This window comes from Protopterus annectens, chromosome 7.part0, assembly GCF_019279795.1.
Source record: "Protopterus annectens isolate FY-2018-M chromosome 7.part0, PAN1.0, whole genome shotgun sequence".
NCBI lineage: Eukaryota > Metazoa > Chordata > Ceratodontiformes > Protopteridae > Protopterus > Protopterus annectens.
The window spans coordinates 1,587,417,484-1,587,436,568 of record NC_056739.1 but is presented as its reverse complement, the minus strand read 5'-3'; the positions used below and the strand labels follow the sequence as shown (position 1 = coordinate 1,587,436,568).

The 19,085-nt window shown below is 36.2% G+C and overlaps 1 protein-coding gene across 2 annotated transcripts in view; it reads right to left on the bottom strand.

The window, feature by feature from the left end:
- LOC122807136 (ninjurin-1-like) overlaps window positions 1-19,085 on the bottom strand; it is a 234,157-nt gene that overhangs the window by 192,156 nt on the left and 22,916 nt on the right. For both annotated transcript variants that reach the window (XM_044078141.1, XM_044078142.1), the window contains exon 2: window positions 5,768-5,996. In XM_044078141.1, the coding sequence (XP_043934076.1) occupies window positions 5,768-5,996 (229 nt within the window). The remainder of the gene's footprint in view (window positions 1-5,767; window positions 5,997-19,085) is intronic.

Here is a 19,085-nt window from a genome sequence, read left to right as displayed (position 1 = left end):
ATGTGAATTAAATGTATACTGTCTACTAGTGAGGGGGGGGGGGCACAAGGCTATAACAGTCAGTTTTATTAGCAAGCTGAGAACTACTAAGAAATACTGCTAATGTAATAGCTTCACTCTCATAAAACATACAAGTAGAATGCCTGGGTGGACTGACCCTGCTCTTGAGGCTCAAAATGTATATCCTTGTTCAGTTTGCAGTACTGATTCCTCCTTATACTGTATGGGTGGAGTGGTAGCCGCAGACTGCAGATTTGCTTGAGTGTGCTCCTGCTCTTGAGGCTCAAAATGTATATCCTTGTTTAGTTTGCACATCTCCGTTGCTTATTTTAAAACTGTCTCGCTATGTTAAACTCATTTAACATAGCGAGACACTAAAAAAAGCAACGGAGATCTTCCTTTCTCCGTTGCTTTTTTTTTAAACACTGCCTCGCTATGTTAAATGGGTTTAACATAGCGAGACAGCTTTAAAATAAGCAATGGAGATCTCCGTTGCTTATTTTAAAGCTGTCTCGCTATGTTAAACCCATTTAACATAGCGAGACAGTGTTTAAAAAAAACGAGTTATACTAATGGAAAAAAGTCCGGGTGACCGGACCTTTTTCCATTAGTATAACTCGATTTACAACGGGCACGCTGGCCAATCAGCGTGCACGTTTTGGGGGGATCATGGTATAATACTTCTGTAGTACTATTGTACTTCTGCCTTCATATATTGCTTGTGTATTAACCTAACATTATGGATTTGCAAATAATTATCTTCAGTTTTCTGGGTTCCCTAGATAGTGGTCTCTGAAATCAAAAGAGATTTTCCATTGGTCATTAAGGACCAAACACTTGGAGGGATCCTGTTAATGAATATCTTTTGGATGAAAATGAACTCTGATTGCTGTTGTTTTTGGACTTACAAATGCTATTTGACCTGCCTGATCATTCAGTCCCACAGTAAATTAAATGCCATTTTCTGACTTGTTAATACTCTACTGTGTTTTTAATGACTTCTCGTTAAGTTATTAATGTATTTGCAATATTGTAGTAAATTCTATTTTAATACATATCCAGCCTAGTGCATGCTAGCCATTTAAATTCTTAGTCTAATTTGAACCTAGAACAATAGGTTTGGAGAAGGGACAAATAACTGCTGAGACATCTTATTTCTATCAGCAAATAAATGCATAGTTAATAATATGAAATAATTATACTGCTGCCTGAATGTCCTAATAGAACAGCAATTGGCTGGCTGCAGGCACACAAGGAGGGGGAAGCAAGAGTAATTCTGGCTGAACCTTACTGGCCCATATAGGTTTGCTTTTCTATGCTTCATGGGTTTCTCCCAACTCCACTGCTTCAAGTGTATTATAATGAATGCTTGTTAATCCATCAAGTTGGAAATTTCATCTCAAATGCCGCTCCTTCCATGAATGTGGTGGTTTGACTGCTCCAATTTTAAAGAATTCTCAACAAGAGTAGTCATGATAGTTACATCTTACTAAAGGTCTTGTACAAAGAAGACCTAGATAGACAAAGGAAACATTTTAGGTGCTTTTTCCTCCTCTGCCTGTTGATTATCAAGCCTCGCCATCTCGGAATTGAGCCCATTATTTTCATGGTGGTAGGGAATTCACAAATCTGGTAGGGTGAGAGATATCCAGAGGAGTTGTCATTCAGGCATTAGGAAAGTTTGTGCTCTTGCCAGCATCCCAGGAATGACAGCATTTATGCAAGTCTTTAACTCCACCCTCACCCAATCCCTGGGCAGGGGCTTGACATACCCACATTACCATACGGAATCAAAATGCCCTCCCTTAATGAGGGTTAACCCTAAGTGGTGACTTGGTGAGCAGTTAACCAACTCCCAGGATGCCGACTACAATGCTGTCCCTCCTCCAAGGAACTGTGGTGCACACATCTTTTTTGCCTGTCCAGGATTTATTTTACTTTATTTCTTTATTTAATTCATCTGTTACCTAGGATAAGCCCACTGTACTTAGTAATAACCCTCTTTTCAGTGGTGGCGCAGGAATAAAAGCTAAAAACAATGTAATAAACACGATAAACCAAAAACAAAGGTAATTATTAGAATAATGTATATGTGCAAAAAGAAAATCCCTTTAAACATAATATGACATTGTAACAATGAAAATCTTTTAGTAAATTCAAGACCAGAATTTATTATTATTATACAACTGCATAATATATGCTGAAGGTAAGAAAATAACTACGGGGCAACTGTGGAAAAATGTGAGAAAAGGAAATTGAGGAAAAAGGAAGTGAAAGTTAGAAATAAAGTAAAGAAAGTTTAAATTAGAGAAATATAAATATGAAAAGTAAAAGAGACATTATAGAAAAAAAAAGAAATGAGAGCTTCACAGAAGTTCCTTATGTAGAGTATGTTCTTGACCATATAGTGAAATAAAGTTCTGTCCCCTCCTTGTCTGTGCTGTGAAGCCCCAGAACTGCTAATCAAACCCAGACTGCCTGGTCCAAGCTTAGGGCATAAGCTGATGGTGACTCACAAATGGAAGCAGCTTTTAAACTGGGCCACAAGGAGCAAAGTACCTTTTCCTAACTTAGGTCTGTCATCCTTCACTACTTTACAGAACTTTTTGATACTGACCTTAGCTATTCCTCTGTCAAATTCCATTTATTCATTACATTTAACTTTTACACTGGTGAGGATTTGAAGCCACTATCAATACTTATGTGTGCAAGGCTTTTCGTTACACTATACTCTTCTTGAAATGCAGTCAAAGATTAATTTCTACCCCAAAACATTTTTTATCATATGGAAATGCTCCTCCTTTTCAGGTTCAGAAGATTTTCTTTTTACCATGGAAACCCTTATTTATAATTAAGTTAATGAAGCAAAATAGGAAAATAGTGGTGAATTGTTTCTTTAGTTTTACATAACGTACTTGATTTTTCTTGCATTTCTGTCCAGTCTCTCTCATACATCTAAACTGTCTGGATTTCAGATTTCATACTTTGAAACCTGAACCTTAGCATATATTAATAGAAGAAAGTATGGACAACTAGACTTTTTTCTTTTGGCATATGCTGGATTTTACAACGGTCACACTGGCTGGATTGACAAATCAGCACACACATTTTTGAATGTTAATGGCTAGTCATTGTATAATAAACATGTGAGAACAGTGTTTTCTGAAATATATGCAGAAAGATGCTATGAAAAGATCTGTTGCATATTCTTTTCAAGAGATATGTCAGTAAAATGATTAGAATTAAAAAATACACACACACAAATACACACACATATATGTATATATATATATATATATATATATATATATATATATATATATATATATATATATATATATGGACTATATTATTTGCTTAATGATCGACACCTAAACGTCAAAGTTTCAAAATTGCGAACGACCATATATGCAAATTCTTCCCTCAGGAAAGAATTTGCTAGGCCGTCCGGAAATAAAATTAGGGGGGCTTTGCCCCCACACCCCCGACGTGGGGGGCTATGCCCCCCCCACACCCCCCAACTAAATATATCAACTCCAAGATCGCTCTACATTGGTGAAAGGGCAAATCCCCGATAACGGCCAGCTTATATGGCCGTTTGCAACTTTGAAACTTCAACGCTTAGGTGTCGATCATTGAGCATTCGACGACCTAAGCTGTTGAAGAAATAATATAGACCATATCTATCTATATATATATATATATATATATATATATATATACACACACACACACACATATATGTATGTACATATGTACATATGTACACATATGTATATATTTATATATATATATATATATATATATGTGTGTGTGTGTGTGTGTGTATATGTATAAACACACACACACACACACACACACAAAACCATATACAAATACATTAAGAATGATCAATATTCTGAATATTGAACATAATAAGGTTGATCCCAAACATTGAAATTCAGAATGTTGACAGCACATGCAAAATATATACAACCTATGCAATGCAGGGTGCAAATCCCCCCCCCCCATGTGGGGGGGGGGGACTGCATTCCTTACACTCGCTGTAACTTATATAAAAATTCTGAGATTAGGAAAAGGGCAAAAAAAAAATCCCAGCTATACTGCGATATCTGACAATAAGTTGAAGTTCTATGTTTTCAATATTCCAGGGACAGCTTTTTTGCATTCTGCACTCAAAGCATTTGACTTTCTGAATGTATCCCTTTGTGTTTAAAAAAAATTAATTTCTTTGCAAATTTTGTGAGGGCAGTTTTTGATGTTTAACATAAAAGTGATTATAGATGTTTATTTTTAGACAAGTGAATAAATACATGCTTGCTATAGTGCAGTTTTACAGCTGTCATCTTAAGATGTGTTAAAACTGATGCCATGTAACTAAATACATATTGTGATATAATGTATTGCAAATTTATTCTGTAAATCTTGCTGCACATAAAGTGTTGTGTTTTACTTTAAGAAAAACAGGCATGTCTCCATTAGTTAGCAGTTTTCTTTAAACAGTCATGGCAACAAGTAATTATCTTGTTAGTGTAATGCACAAAAATAGAGGGCTATGGTCCTGGGGATCAGAGAAGTTGGCCATTCAATGCAAAGGGAGTTTCTGCCTGGAACCACTGTTTTGGGAAGTGTGCCGTGGAAGAGAAGAAAAGAAAGAACCTGGCACGACAGACTGGAGATAGTCTGCTGAAAGTAATGCCAGGAGGAAGATGTTATTATTTATTTTGGGACGAGACCTGAACTACAATGAAACACTGCAGACTTTCCGCTTTATTTTGTTTTCCTTTCCCTAAAAAACAGTTTGCACCACTGAACTACTCTTTTGTATTCTGTTTTAATAAAAACAAAATATTTCCTGGACAAAGCCCATCTCCTGTCTCATTTAATGACCATATCTATAACTATGAACTTTAATCTTTATGATGCTAGTTATGTATAGTGGTCTTTTTATGCTGAAACAATAACATTAGATAAATAGATTACTATCAAAGGAATGGTATGGTAGAGAGTTTCAGACAATGTATTTCTATTCTGTCTGAAACTCAGGTTTATGACTTCAGATAGTTAAGTGATATTAATGATCTGTCCAAAACTCATGATTTTCAAGGCACTTTAAATGTAGGTCACTTGAATGGTATTCACTTAAACTGTTTGAATTTTCCAGTCTGTTTGCTAATATAGTGGATTAAGGTTCTAAGCTGTTAACACACTGATTCTTGTAGTCACAGGTACACAGCTTGCTTCTCTCCACTTTCATTTACCTTCTATTTATCTCTAAGCCGGTCACTTAACTAGACAATGCTCCTGGGACACCCCTGAAAAAAAGAACATTTGTGTCCAGTTGGCTAACCCTATCAACAAATGAATAAAAATAAAATAAAAGATGTCAGTCTTAAAATGTTGATTGCTAAGTAGCAGGAGTTAGGTGATTACCAATTTTTAACAAAACAAAACTGATCACTACAATGTTCATGCCAGCTCCAGTTCCAGCTGTAAATGCAATGAACTGAGCATGCCTTTAATCAATAAAAAAGGTGTATATCATTTTTATTAATATAATAGCAACGGTTGTTGCTTGGTGGTCTGTGTTGCAGGAGAACCATAATTTACAGAGGAAAATGCACCATAGGCAGCTGAAAAAATATTTCAGTAAAATTGAAATGATGTCAAAAAATACAGTGTGGTCAGATATGGTTTGGCATTCTTTCTATACATACAATACATATAATGCTTAATAGAGATGAATACTAGGGTCTGTAGCACTTACCAATAAATATAAGAAGCATACCCACAACTATCTGTAGAACGAGAGACATACTAATAAGAACAACGAGTGGGGTGTAATACATAGAAAATCCATGTTCTACTACAGCTTTAAGCTGGGATGCATTGGCCATCAGCAGTGCAACATCCAGCATGCTTTGTGCAGCGGTCTTCTTTGTTGCATAACGATTTATGTTGACTGGTCGATATTGCTGACTTCTGCAATGGGATATCTGAAATCCGATCCCAAAAAAAAAAAAATCAAGAAATGGTAGAAGCTCATGCGAAAACATTACAGTAAGCAACTGAGACAATGTGTGCCTGACTTTCAAATGCATATTATCAAGTCAACAAACCAGGTTGCGTGGTTTACTGACAGGTTTATAAATTGATACAAGTAACAAAAGGAAACCTTGCTGACCATGTTCTTTTTTTATTTCATTGTTAGTTTCTTTTACTTAAAGTACTTAACAATCCTATGTGCTATGCAAGGATAACAAATAAATATAACAAATAACAGGAAAACAGGCAGAAAAAGTCTCAGTAGTACAGAATAAAGTCAGTAATAAAAGTGTTTAAACACTTGCTCAAAAAGTAATAAATGGAGATTCATCTTGGGGTTTAAATATTCCCTTCTACAGAGGTGACAGTGAAGAAACCTCCTAAAAGAAACTTCAGTCTCCTTAACTCTAATCAGAAAATACCACAGAAATGAAGCCACGTTTGTAAAAGACACATCTTCCTGTGGTTTTCAGTCTGCATCAGAAAACAACCCACAACCTTTAGTAAACAACCATAAAATTACAATACAATTAAAAAAAACAGAATAATGTGACAGAGTCTCAAGTACTTTATTCTTAAAAACATACTTTCTAGTGTGCCACTGCTTACGCCTTCAAGGAGAATACTAATTGAACAAAAATGCAGCTATTTAAACAAACAGCAATCAACTTAATAAAACAATTAACCAATAAAAATAAAAGCAACATATTTAATTACTTACCAACATCATAAAAAACTCTTCCACACATGTTCATTATTTAAACCACACAATTGCACAGTATCAAATTTTAAAACAGAGAGAGAGTTTAATTATAGAAAAGGTAATTTCTTATATTATCCCCTTTCCTTTCGTTTAAAACCACTTGTTGAAGAAGGGTAACTTTTAGAAATCTGCTATCACTATTGTGATGGTGAAAGGAATGTGTATCCAAGGAACTGGTTTCTTTATTATGTTTAATATCCCTAATGTGTTCTTGTAATCTAATCTTAAATTGTCTATGAGTTTGACCTATATAAACTAATCACCTCAAAGCATAAATAATTGCAATACAGTTACAAGAAGAATAATTTTTAATGCTATGCTTCTTATTATTAATTTTATCAAAACTTTTAACAATCTAATAGTTACAGCAAGAACCATAGGAAAAGGTATCCAGTAGTTGTACTTTAATATGCAGAGTAATCTGCAATTATTTAATATAGTGATTATGAACTAAAAAATCCTTGACATTTTTAAAGATCCTATATTAATACTGTGAATCTCTGAGGAAATATCTCTAAATATTACATAATTTGTAACATATTCCAAACATTTTTTCATCTGTCAAATGAAAATGCTAGTAACGTCACTGCATGCTGTAACAAAAAAAAAACAGAAGTTTTATAAAATGTATCTCTAATAATCTATAAATATCTCTGTCTTTCAAATCAAAATTTAAGGGATGTTTTAACAATTCATCTCTACTTAAAATACAGACTTTATTCTAAGCTTCTAAAACATCATTTTATTGTAGCCACAATCCACATAATTCTTTATTACTTCTTTAACTTCAATCCAAAAATAATTTTAGAACTACAAATTCTTCAAACTCTAAGTAATTCAATATAATTTAGAAAAATTTTAGTAAGGGGAAGATGGCAAGTAGAATTAAGGGCCAGATTCCAAAAGAGTTGCTTTCTGTGTAAGTCTGCCCTGATTCTGATAGACTTGCTCTCAGTGTAAGTAAACAGACTTACTATGCAGACTACATACCACCTGCTCTCAGTGTAAGTAGTCACTTATACTGAGAGTAAATCTTTAGGAATCAGGGTCTACATAAAGCTGTATTAGAAGCAGTAGGCCTCCTATATAATTTAGAAACCACCTTCATTCCGGAACTTCCAAATAATGTATCACCTAAAATTTAATCTCTCTCAAATCTAATGTACAAGTAAAAGGCAAGCCATAAGGGGTGTTATTCAGGTCCTTTAAAGATTCTTTAAAGTTTCTACACCTTCACTGATACTACCTTCACAATCACATATTTCATCAATAAAATTATAATCTTAACATTGCGTTTTAAGAAAATTGTTGTCTATACATAAACTCCTGTTCCACCATACCCTTAAATAAACATAGGCAGAGGCAAAGTTAACCCCACAGTTGCATCCTATGCTTACAAAAATATCGCTTTATTAAAGACAATTTTTTTTCAGACAAAAGTAATCTAAATCCTTTACAGAGCAAGCTTTAAGTGAAGTCCCTAAAAAAAATTGAAGTGTATATAAATTAAATTCATGTACTATATTTGTATATAAACTATACATGTCAATAGATATCCAATACTAATCTTTTGTCCATACAAAATGTTTTAACTTAATCAACAAATCTGTAGTATCTTATGTAAGAAGGTAAATCAACTCCATATAGCATAAGATAATCACTAATTACTTTCCCTGCATTATCAATAAAACTTCCACAAGCTGATATTATTGACCTTCTAAAAGGTTTAGTAAGATTTTTATGCATTTTCAGTAGAAAATTAAATGTGACAGCCCTGCTATCACTAATATCAGAGAGAACTCTACCATCTTTATTATTAAAGAAATCTAATCTAACATTGAATCAACTGGATTCCATGTAGCTTCAATATAATCATTCGTATACACAATCTTATACACATACATCTATTACTTAATTGCAAATTAACACATTTCATATTGTACATGATTCATAACAACAATACTCTAACATATATTTGAAGTTTAATAACCACTTCAGGGTGACACTGTATTTTTCTTAATGCCACCCATTCTTCCTTCAATAAATTATAGTTACAACTTTATTGTTATAAAATTACTGTAATGCATCTAGAACATTCACATTCAACATATCAAAAAAAGACACTTATCTTAGTACTTTGTGTGGGAGGCCAAACATTTTACTTTTCCAGTGTTAATAGCTGTAAAGCCTTCATCTAAAGAAAACATTTCAGAATTACAGGAATAAAAACTGTTCATAGAAGAAACATTAGAATCAGAGTTACTAGACTCAACCGTATTGTTATTTAGATGACGAAATTCAGTAAAATAATATTTTAACTCAATTTTCCTCACAAATTTAAATAACTCAGTTTTAATAATGTGATCTGTAGGTTGTTTAATGGGAAAAACTTCAATCCTAATTTAAGAACTCTTAGTCTGTTGTCTGTTAAATTAATTAAAATTTAAAGTTTGATGCTGCTCTTAATGGTGATCAAATGAATCGCCAGTCAAAAACAGAAGCAACATCATTAAACAGTACCTTTTTTATTAGTTTCTATAGCATTAATTCCCTTAACCTAACATCTTGAGAGACCTAAAAGGGACACCAAATGCTTATACTGATGGGGTCCCAGACCAAGCAAAGCTTGATAAGTAAATAAATAAGATTAAATATGGATCCAACCAACACAGACAGCCAGTCAAAATCCAGTAACAGTAACACAATATTGCAAAATCTGGAAGATCCAGTTAAAACCCTGACTATAGATTTCTGGCCATGCTGCAAGCAGGCAAAAACTGTATCGATGAGTCCCTGGTTCATAAAAAAAAGTATTACAATAGTTCTGACATGGCAATGCATCAAAAAGAAGGGCCACTGCCAACCCTTCACAAGGAATTAAATGTTTGACCTGAGTAATGTTCTTCATATAGCAGTAAAAGGAGCTGATAACCACTGACACTTGAACCTCTAATGTCAGAAATTAGGAGATGCAGATATCTAACCTTTGATAAACTACACCAAGATATTTCAACTTAGCTAAAAAATATAACTGACTATCTGTAAAAGAAAGAAAGGAATGGTTAAGGTATGAAATAGATGCAAAGTGAATGGCATCATGCAGCAGCACAGTCCCAGCACAAGCACAACCTCAGGTTTTATATTAGATCCTTTATGGTGACTATTATCTTCCAAATGGGGATGGAATCTAACCAAGCTGCTAAAATGGTAAAACTCAGAGGTGGTCCTGAGAAAACAGAGGTACAACTAGTTATCATCTGCAAAGTAATGATATCAGCTCACTCTATATTCCCTGAAGAACATCAGCATCAGCATTTACACAGGAAAAAAGAGGGACTAAAATGGAGTCTTGTGCTACTCCATATTATGGCAGTGTCTCTCTATGGAGCTAACCACAGAGATCGCTCTCTGAGAGCAACTAAAGAATCAAAAGGGAAAACACTCAAGTACAGTACTGAACAAGCCAAGTTTGTAAACAGGTCTATAATACTCCTTGAGCCACAGTGTCAGAAGCCACTGAAAGGTCAAGCAGGATCAAGACAGAGTGTTGCCTTTGACAAGATTTACAGTGATAACTCCTAACATTTTATATCTTTATGTGGATCTATCTTACTACGTCGACATGTCAAAACGCCGACAACAAAATCACCGACACCACATAACCGACATTTCACAAACACGAAACCTCACATGCCCGACACACCATAATCCCGACAAGCAACAAACAAAACAAATCCCCGGTCCAAAAAGCACACACACAACACAAGCACACCAAAATCCTTACAAACCAACACTAAACCTCACATACACAACTACCTACAACCTTAACCCAAACCCTAACCCTAAGGTCCGCCACTATCGCACACTCACCTAACCCGCCTAACCCTAACTCACTTAACCCCTAACCCACAAACTATCACAGTCGCACACTTACCTAGCCAGCCCTAACCCTAACTCACTTAACCCGCTAACCCACAAACTATCACAGTCGCACACTTACCTAGCCCGCGCCCTAACCCTAACTCACTTAACCCGCCCCTAACCCACAAACTATCACAGTCGCACACTGACCTAGCCCGCGCCCTAACCCTAACTCACTTAACCCGCCTCTAACCCACAAACTATCACAGTCGCACACTTACCTTACTCGCACCCTAACGTCCGTCACTACCGCATACATACACAGCCTTTTCCCATGTCGATGTTCTCAGCGTCGGGGTTTTGATCCGTCGGTCTTCTCCGTTTTCGATCTTCTGGCGTCGGTGTTCTCGCTGTCGGCGTTCTGACTTGTCGACGTAGTAAGATAGACCCCTTTATGTACATATCTCATCCACATATAAAATACCAAAAGCTCAAAAAATGTAACTGCACAAACCTGCATAAAAAAATCAAAGGCATCATTTTTGCAGAGTTTTATGTGTCCCTGCACCCCTAAATATTATTGATTACTAAATATAGTACTGTCGATGTCATACAAACGGAGACAAAATTGAAAATTTAAAAGAAACTTCAGCTCTGCCCTTTTACCTGATTTGTGAATTCCATACATCTCAAACCTGGTACATTAGAAATCATAGCAGAGGGCACAAAAGAGAAAAAAGACAAATATCTACAGAAACAATCAATGATTTGCATTCAGAAACATTGATGCATAGTAGAGTATGGGAGGCATGCAGTATACCTACATACCAAAGCCTTTAGTGATTCAAACAGACTGCCGTAACAAGGCACAGGACCTTGGACATCATTTTGCCACCCTACATATACACCGAATTCCATTCACACAACACTCATGCAAATCTCGCCACCCAGGGATCTTGTGTGATGTTCACAATAGGTAACCATCATCAGAGCATGAACTGATCCTAGCTGAGTAAGTAATATAAATCCAGATGTACACAAACAGGTGACATGCCATTTATGAATACATTGACCCCTTTTAACTGATATATTGCTAAGCACACAGATATGAGCACCACATCAGTGTTGCTATACAATATAAAAATACAAAAAATAGTTATCTCCTTAGTATAACAATGAGTAAAAAGGTCACACAGGAAAACCAATTGGTTAAAAAACATAAAAAGAAAAATCTAGCAAAGCTACACTTTCCACTGTGTGATACCTTAAATCTCTTGTGTGAAGCTAGGAGAAGGCTGCCAGCCTAGCCAGATAGAATTTTGTAGATAATTCTGTCATTTGTAAATATTAATACAAGCCACAGGCTTGTTCTCTTAAATGGGAAAAAATGGAGTTAAATGTGGAACTGCAAAAATGTACCAACAGTGCACCATGCTGTAACAAACCTGATAAGTCAATTCTTCAATGTCAAAACTCAGAGCCGAGATGTCTAGATAAAGGTATTCTGCCTATTGTTTTGAGGCCAGAGTTAATGGCTAGAATTTGCATGTATAATTTATTTTATTGCTCTGGTTTCTAACCAGCTGCAAGATCAAAAGGGCTATTAACCTCTGAGAGTCTGTGAGCCTGGGAACCAGAAAGACATGATGTAATCTGAAATGAATCAATTGTACTATGTTATCAATTTAAAGATGAAAAGAATGAGAGCATTTGTCTTGAGAACATCTAACTCACCACTCTGCCTGTATATATATGTAAGTAGGATTTTAAAACTATGTTTTCTCTTAGATATAGCTAGTTAATAGGAAGATTAGCCTAGTTTGTTTTTCTGTGATGTCAGAACTTTTCTACTGTATTATTTTATGTATTTCTCTGTGATCTCTGAACTCTTGACTAACACTGTGTAGTAAGAAGTATTGTCTTATGTTTTTATTATTTATTATTAAATATTTTTAAACCTTTCAACTATGGCTGTTTTGTGTAGAGGTAATTTAAGCTCTAAGAGAACATTGCATGTATATAGTGATACTGTACTAAGTCACTCCAAATAGTCTTGACTGTTCAGTCGCACTTACCATTTGGATAATAATATTACACACTATAATTGGACACCCTTTCATAAGGGCCTTTGAGCAGCTGATAAATATTAGCTGGGTGGTGGCAGTGATTTCCACCATATAGTCTGGGTAAAAGGGCCACAACTGGAGAACCTGTGCCAGCCTTCCCCAGGAGTGTCTGTGTGGTTGTATAAACTCTTTTCTCAAAGTGTGTGTGTGTGAGCTACTTGGGCAGGGATATGAAGCACTGGTTGGACAGAGAGGGTGCTAGAGGTTTTAGCTTGTCCACTAGGCTGATATCTGGGCCCTATAGCTGTTCCAGTGGGGAGTCTTATTAGGGACCTGAAGAGAAAGGGAGAAAACAGCCCCAGGCTGACTGCGATCTCTGTGTGCTCTTAAGGGAAACTGTACTTTTCTGTGTGTGTATTTATTATCCTTTCTCTATATGGATGCCCCTCACTGGTGTTAGTGGTGAGGATTGCGGCTCCTTGATTGCTGGTCCTGAGAAAGGGCAGAGTCATGGAGGTAATGGGGAAGGGAGTAACTTGACCCCAGAAGCACAAAAGGTCAGTAAATTTCTCCCGCAGTTTAAAGAGGGAGATAATTTTGATAGTTTCTTTCATATGCTTGAGAAGCTATGTAAACAATATGATGCGAAACAAAGGCTCTGGGTACGGTTCCTGACTCCCTTACTCCATGGTAAAGCTGTAACTGTGTTGTCTAAAATGCCTGACATTGACTGTTTTAATTATACTATGGCTAAGAACTGATTGTTAGAATTGTTTAAGGTAACACCTGAAATGTATAGGAAAAAGTTTTGTGAGCATAGACACAAGCCAAATATCTACAGAAACAATCAATGATTTGCATTCAAAAACATTGATGCATACTAGAGTATGGGAGGCATGCAGTATACCTACATACCAAAGCCTTTAATGATTCAAACAGACTGCCATAACATGGCACAAGACCTTGTATATCATTTTGCCACCCTACATATACACAGTATTCCATTCACACAACACTCATGCAAATCTCGCCACCCAGGGATCCTGTGTGATGTCCACAATAGGTAACCATCATCAGAGCATGAACTGATCCTAGCTGAGAAAGTAATATAAATCCAGATGTACACAAACAGGTGACATGCCATTTATGAATACATTGACCCCTTTTAACTGATATATTGCCAAGCACACAAATATGAGCACCACATCAGTGTTACTATACAAAATAGAAATACAAAAAAATGTTATCTCCTTAGTATAACAATGAGTAAAAAGGTCACACAGGAAAACCAATTGGTTAAAAAACATAAAAAGAAAAATCTAGCAAAGCTAGACTTTCCACTGTGTGATACCTTAAACCTCTTGTGTGAAGCTAGGTGAAGGCTGCCAGCCTAGCCAGATAGAATTTTGTAGATAATTCTGTCATTTGTAAATATTAATATAAGCCACAGGCTTGTTCTCTTAAGTGGGAAAAATGGTGTTAAATGTGGAACTGCAAAAATGTACCAACAGTGCACCATGCTGTAACAAACCTAATAAGTCAATTCTTCAATGTCAAAACTCAGAGCCGAGATGTCTAGATAGAGGCATTCTGCCTATTGTTTTGAGGCCAGAGGTAATGGCTAGAATTTGCATGTATAATTTCTTTTGTTGCTCTGGTTCCTAACCAGCTACAAGATCAAAAGGGCTATTAACCTCTAAGAGTCTGTGAGCCTGGGAACCAGAAAGACATGATGTAATCTGAAATGAATCAGTGGTACTGTATTATCAATTTAAGGACAGAAAGAATGAGAGCATTTCTCTTGAGAACATCTATCTCACCATTCTGCCTGTGTATATATGTAATCAGGATTTTAGAACTCTGTTTTCTCTTAGATATAGCTAGGAAATAGGAAGATTAGACTAGTTTATTTTCTGTGATGTCAGAACTTTTCTACTGTATTATTTAAGTAGTTCTCTGTGATCTCTGAACTCTTGACTAGCACTGTGTAGTAAGAAGTATTGTCTTATGTTTTTGTTATTTATTATTAAATATTTTTAAACCTTTCATCTGTGGCTGTTTTGTGTAGAGATAATTTAGGCTCTAAGAGTACATTGCATGTATATAGTGAAACTGTACCAAGTCACTACAAATAAGTCTTGATTGTTCAGTCACACTTTCCATTTGGATAATAATATTACACTGTATAATTGGACACCCTTTCATAAGGGCCTTTGAGTAGCTGATAAATATTAGCTGGGTGGTGGCAGTGATTTCCACCATATAGTCTGGGTAAAAGGTCCACAGCTGGAGAACCTGTGCCAGCCTTTCCCAGGAGTGACTTTGTGGTTGTATAAACTCCTATCTCAAAGTGTGTGTCAGCTACTTGGGCAGGGACACGAAGCACTGGTTGGACAGAGAGGATGCTGGAGGTTTTAGCTTGCCCACTAAGCTGATATCTGGGCCCTATAGCTTTGCCAGTGGGGAGTCTTATTGGGAACCTGGAGAGAAAGGGAGAAAACAGCCCCAGGCTGACTGTGATCTCTGTGTGCTCTTAAGGGAAACAGTACTATATGTGTGCATGTATTTATTATCCTTTCCCTATATGGATGCCCCTCACTGGTGTTAGTGGTGAGGATTGAGGCTCCTTGATTGCTGGTCCAGAGCAAGGGCAGAGTCAAGGATGTAATGGGGAAGGGAGTAACTGGACGCCAGAACCACACAAGGTCAGTAAATTTCTTCCCCAGTTTAAAGAGGGAGATAATTTTAATAGTTTCATTCATATGTTTGCGAAGTTATGCAAACAGTATGATGTTGACCGAAGGCTCTGGGTACAGTTCTTGACCCCCATACTCCATGGTAAAGCTGTAACTGTGTTGTCTAAAATGCCTGACATTGACTGTTTTAATTATACTATGGCTAAGAACTGTTTGTTAGAATTGTTTAAGCTAACACCTGAAATGTATAGGAAAAAGTTTTATGAGCATAGACGCAAGCCAAATATCTACAGATCAATCAATGATTTGCATTCAAAAACATTGATGCACAGTAGAGTATGGGAGACATGCAGTATACCTACATACCAAAGCCTTTAGTGATTCAAACACACTGTCATAAAATGGCACAAGACTTTGGACATCATCTTGCCACCCTACGTATACACAGTATTCCATTCACACAACACTCATGCAAATCTCGCTACCCAGGGATCTTGTGTGATTTTCACAATAGGTCATCATCGCCAGAACATGAACTGATCCTAGTGAGTAAGTAATATAAATCCAGATGCACGTAAACAGGTGACATGCCATTTATGAATACATTGACCCCTTTTAACTGATATCTTGCTAAGCACAAAAATATGAGCACCACATCAGTGTTACTATACAAAATAAAAATACAAAAAAAGTTATCTCCTTAGTATAACAATGAGTAGAAAGGTCACACAGGAAAACCAATTGGTTAAAAACCATAAAAAAAAAATCTAGCAAAGCTAGACTTTCTGCTGTGTGATACCTTAAACCTCTTGTGTGAAGCTAGGTGAAGGCTGCCAGCCTAGCCAGATAGAATTTTGTAGATAATTCTGTCCTTTAATTTGTAAATATTAATATAAGCCACAGGCTTGTTCTCTTAAATGCAAAAAAATGGTATTAAATGAGGAAATGCAAAAATGTAACATCTATACTCTGCTGTAACAAAGCTGATAAGTCAATTCTTCAATGTCAAAACTTGGTGCCGAGATGTCTAGATAAAGTCATTCTGCCTATTGTTTTGAGACCAGAGTTAATGGCTTGAATTTGCATGCATAATTTTGTTCATTGCTCTGGTTCCTAACCATCTGCAATATCAAAAGGGCTATTAACCTCTGAGAGTTTTTTAGCCTGGTAACCAGAAAGACATGACGTAATCTGAAATGAATCAGTGGTACTGTGTTATCAATTTAAGGACAGAAAGAATGAGAGCATTTGAACATTTGTCTTGAGAACATCTAAATCACCACTCTTGTGTCTATATGTAAGTAGGATTTTAGAACTGTGTTTTCTATTAGATATAGCTAGGAAATAGGAAGATTAGACTAGTTTGTTTTTCTGTGATGTCAGAACTTTTCTACTGTATTATTTTAAGTATTTCTCTATGATCTCTGAACTCTTGACTAGCACTGTGTAGTAAGAAGTATTGTCTTATGTTTTTATTATTTATTATTAAATATCTTTAAACCTTTCAACTGTGGCTGTTTTGTGTAGAGATAATTTAAGCTCTAAGAGTACATTGCATGTATATAGTGATATTGTACCAAGTCACTCCAAATAAGTCTTGACTGTTCAGTCTCACTTACCATTTGGATAATAATATTACACATTATAATTGCACACCCTTTCATAAGGGCCTTTGAGTAGCTGATAAATATTAGCTGGGTGGTGGCAGTGATTTCCACCATATAGTCTGGGTAAAAGGGCCACAGCTGGGGAACCTGTGCCAGCCTTCCCCACGAGTGTCTTTGTGGTTGTATAAACTCTTATCTCAAAGTGTGTGTATGTCAGCTACTTGGGCAGGAACATGAAGCACTGGCTGGACAGAGAGGGTGCTGGAGGTTTTAGCTTGCCCACTAGGCTATCTGGGCCCTATAGCTGTGCCAGTGGGGAGCCTTATTGGGGACCTGGAGAGAAAGGGAGAAATCAACCACAGACTGACTGTGATCTCTGTGTGCTCTTAAGGGAAACTGTACTTTACTGTGTGTGTATTTATTATCTTTTCCCTATACAGACGCCCCTCACTGGTGTTATTGGGGAGGATTGAGGCTCCTTGATTGCTTGTCAAATGCAAAGGCAGTGTCATGGAGGTAATGGGGAATGGAGTGACTGGACCCCAAAAGTACAAAAGGTCAGTAAATTTCTTCCGCAGTTTAAAGAGGGGGATAATTTTGATAGTTTTATTCATATGTTTGAGAAGTTATGTAAATAGTATGATGTTGACCAAAGTCTCTGGATACAGTTCCTGATCCCCTTACTCCATGGTAAAGCTGTAACTGCGTTGTCTAAAATACCTGACATTGACCATTTTAATTATACTACGGCTAAGAACTGTTTGTTAGAATTGTTTAAGCTAACACCTGAAATGTATAGGAAAAGGTTTTCGTGAGCATAGACGCAAGTCAAATATCTACAGAAACAATCAATGATTTGCATTCAAAAACACTGATGCATAGTAGAGTATGGGAGGCATGCAGTATACCTATATACCAAAGCCTTTAGTGATTCAAAAAGACTGCCATAAAATGGCACAAGACCTTGGACATCATCTTGCCACCCTACGTATACACAGTATTCCATTCACACAACACTCATGCAAATCTCGCCACCTAGGGATCTTGTGTGATGTTCACAATAGGTAACCATCACCAGAGCATGAACTGATCCTAGATGAGTAAGTAATATAAATCCAGATGCACACAAATAGGTGACATGCCATTTATGAATACATTGACTCCTTTTAACTGATATCTTGCTAAGCACACAAAAATGAGCACCACATCAGTGTTACTATACAAAATAAAAATACAAAAAAATAGTTATCTCCTTAGTATAACAATGAGTAAAAAGGTCACACAGAAAAACCAATCGGTTAAAAAACATAAAAAGAAAAATCTAGTAAAGCTACACTTTCCACTGTGAGATACCTTAAAAATATTGTGTGAAGCTAGTTGAAGGCTGCCAGCCTAGTCAGATAGAATTTTGTAGATAAGTCTGTCATTTAATTTATAAATATCAATATTAGCCATAGGCTTGTTCTCTTAAATGGGAAAAAATGGTGTTAAACGTGGAACTGCAGAAATGTAACAACAGTGCACTCTGCTGTAACAAAGCTGATAAGTCAATTATTTGATGTCAAAACTCAGTGCCGAGATGTCTAGATAAAGGCATTCTGCCTATTATTTTCAGGCCAGAGTTAATGGCTAGAATTTGCGTGCATAATTTCTTTTATTGCTCTGGTTCCTAACCAGCTGCAATATCAAATGGGCTATTAACCTCTGAGAGTCTGTTAGCCTGGGAACCAGAAAGACATGATGTAATCTGAAATGAATTAGTGGTACTGTGTTATCAATTTAAGGACAGAAAGAATGAGAGCATTTGAGCATTTGTCTTGAGAACATCTAACTCAACACTCTGCCTGTGTCTATATGTACGTAGGATTTTAGAACTGTGTTTTCTCTTAGATATAGCTAGGAAATAGGAAGATTAGACTAGTTTGTTTTTCTGTGTTGTCAGAACTTTTCTACTGTAATATTTTAAGTAGTTCTCTGTGATCTCTGAACTCCTGACTAGCACTGTGTAGTAAGAAGTATTGTCTTATGTTTTATTATTCATTATTAA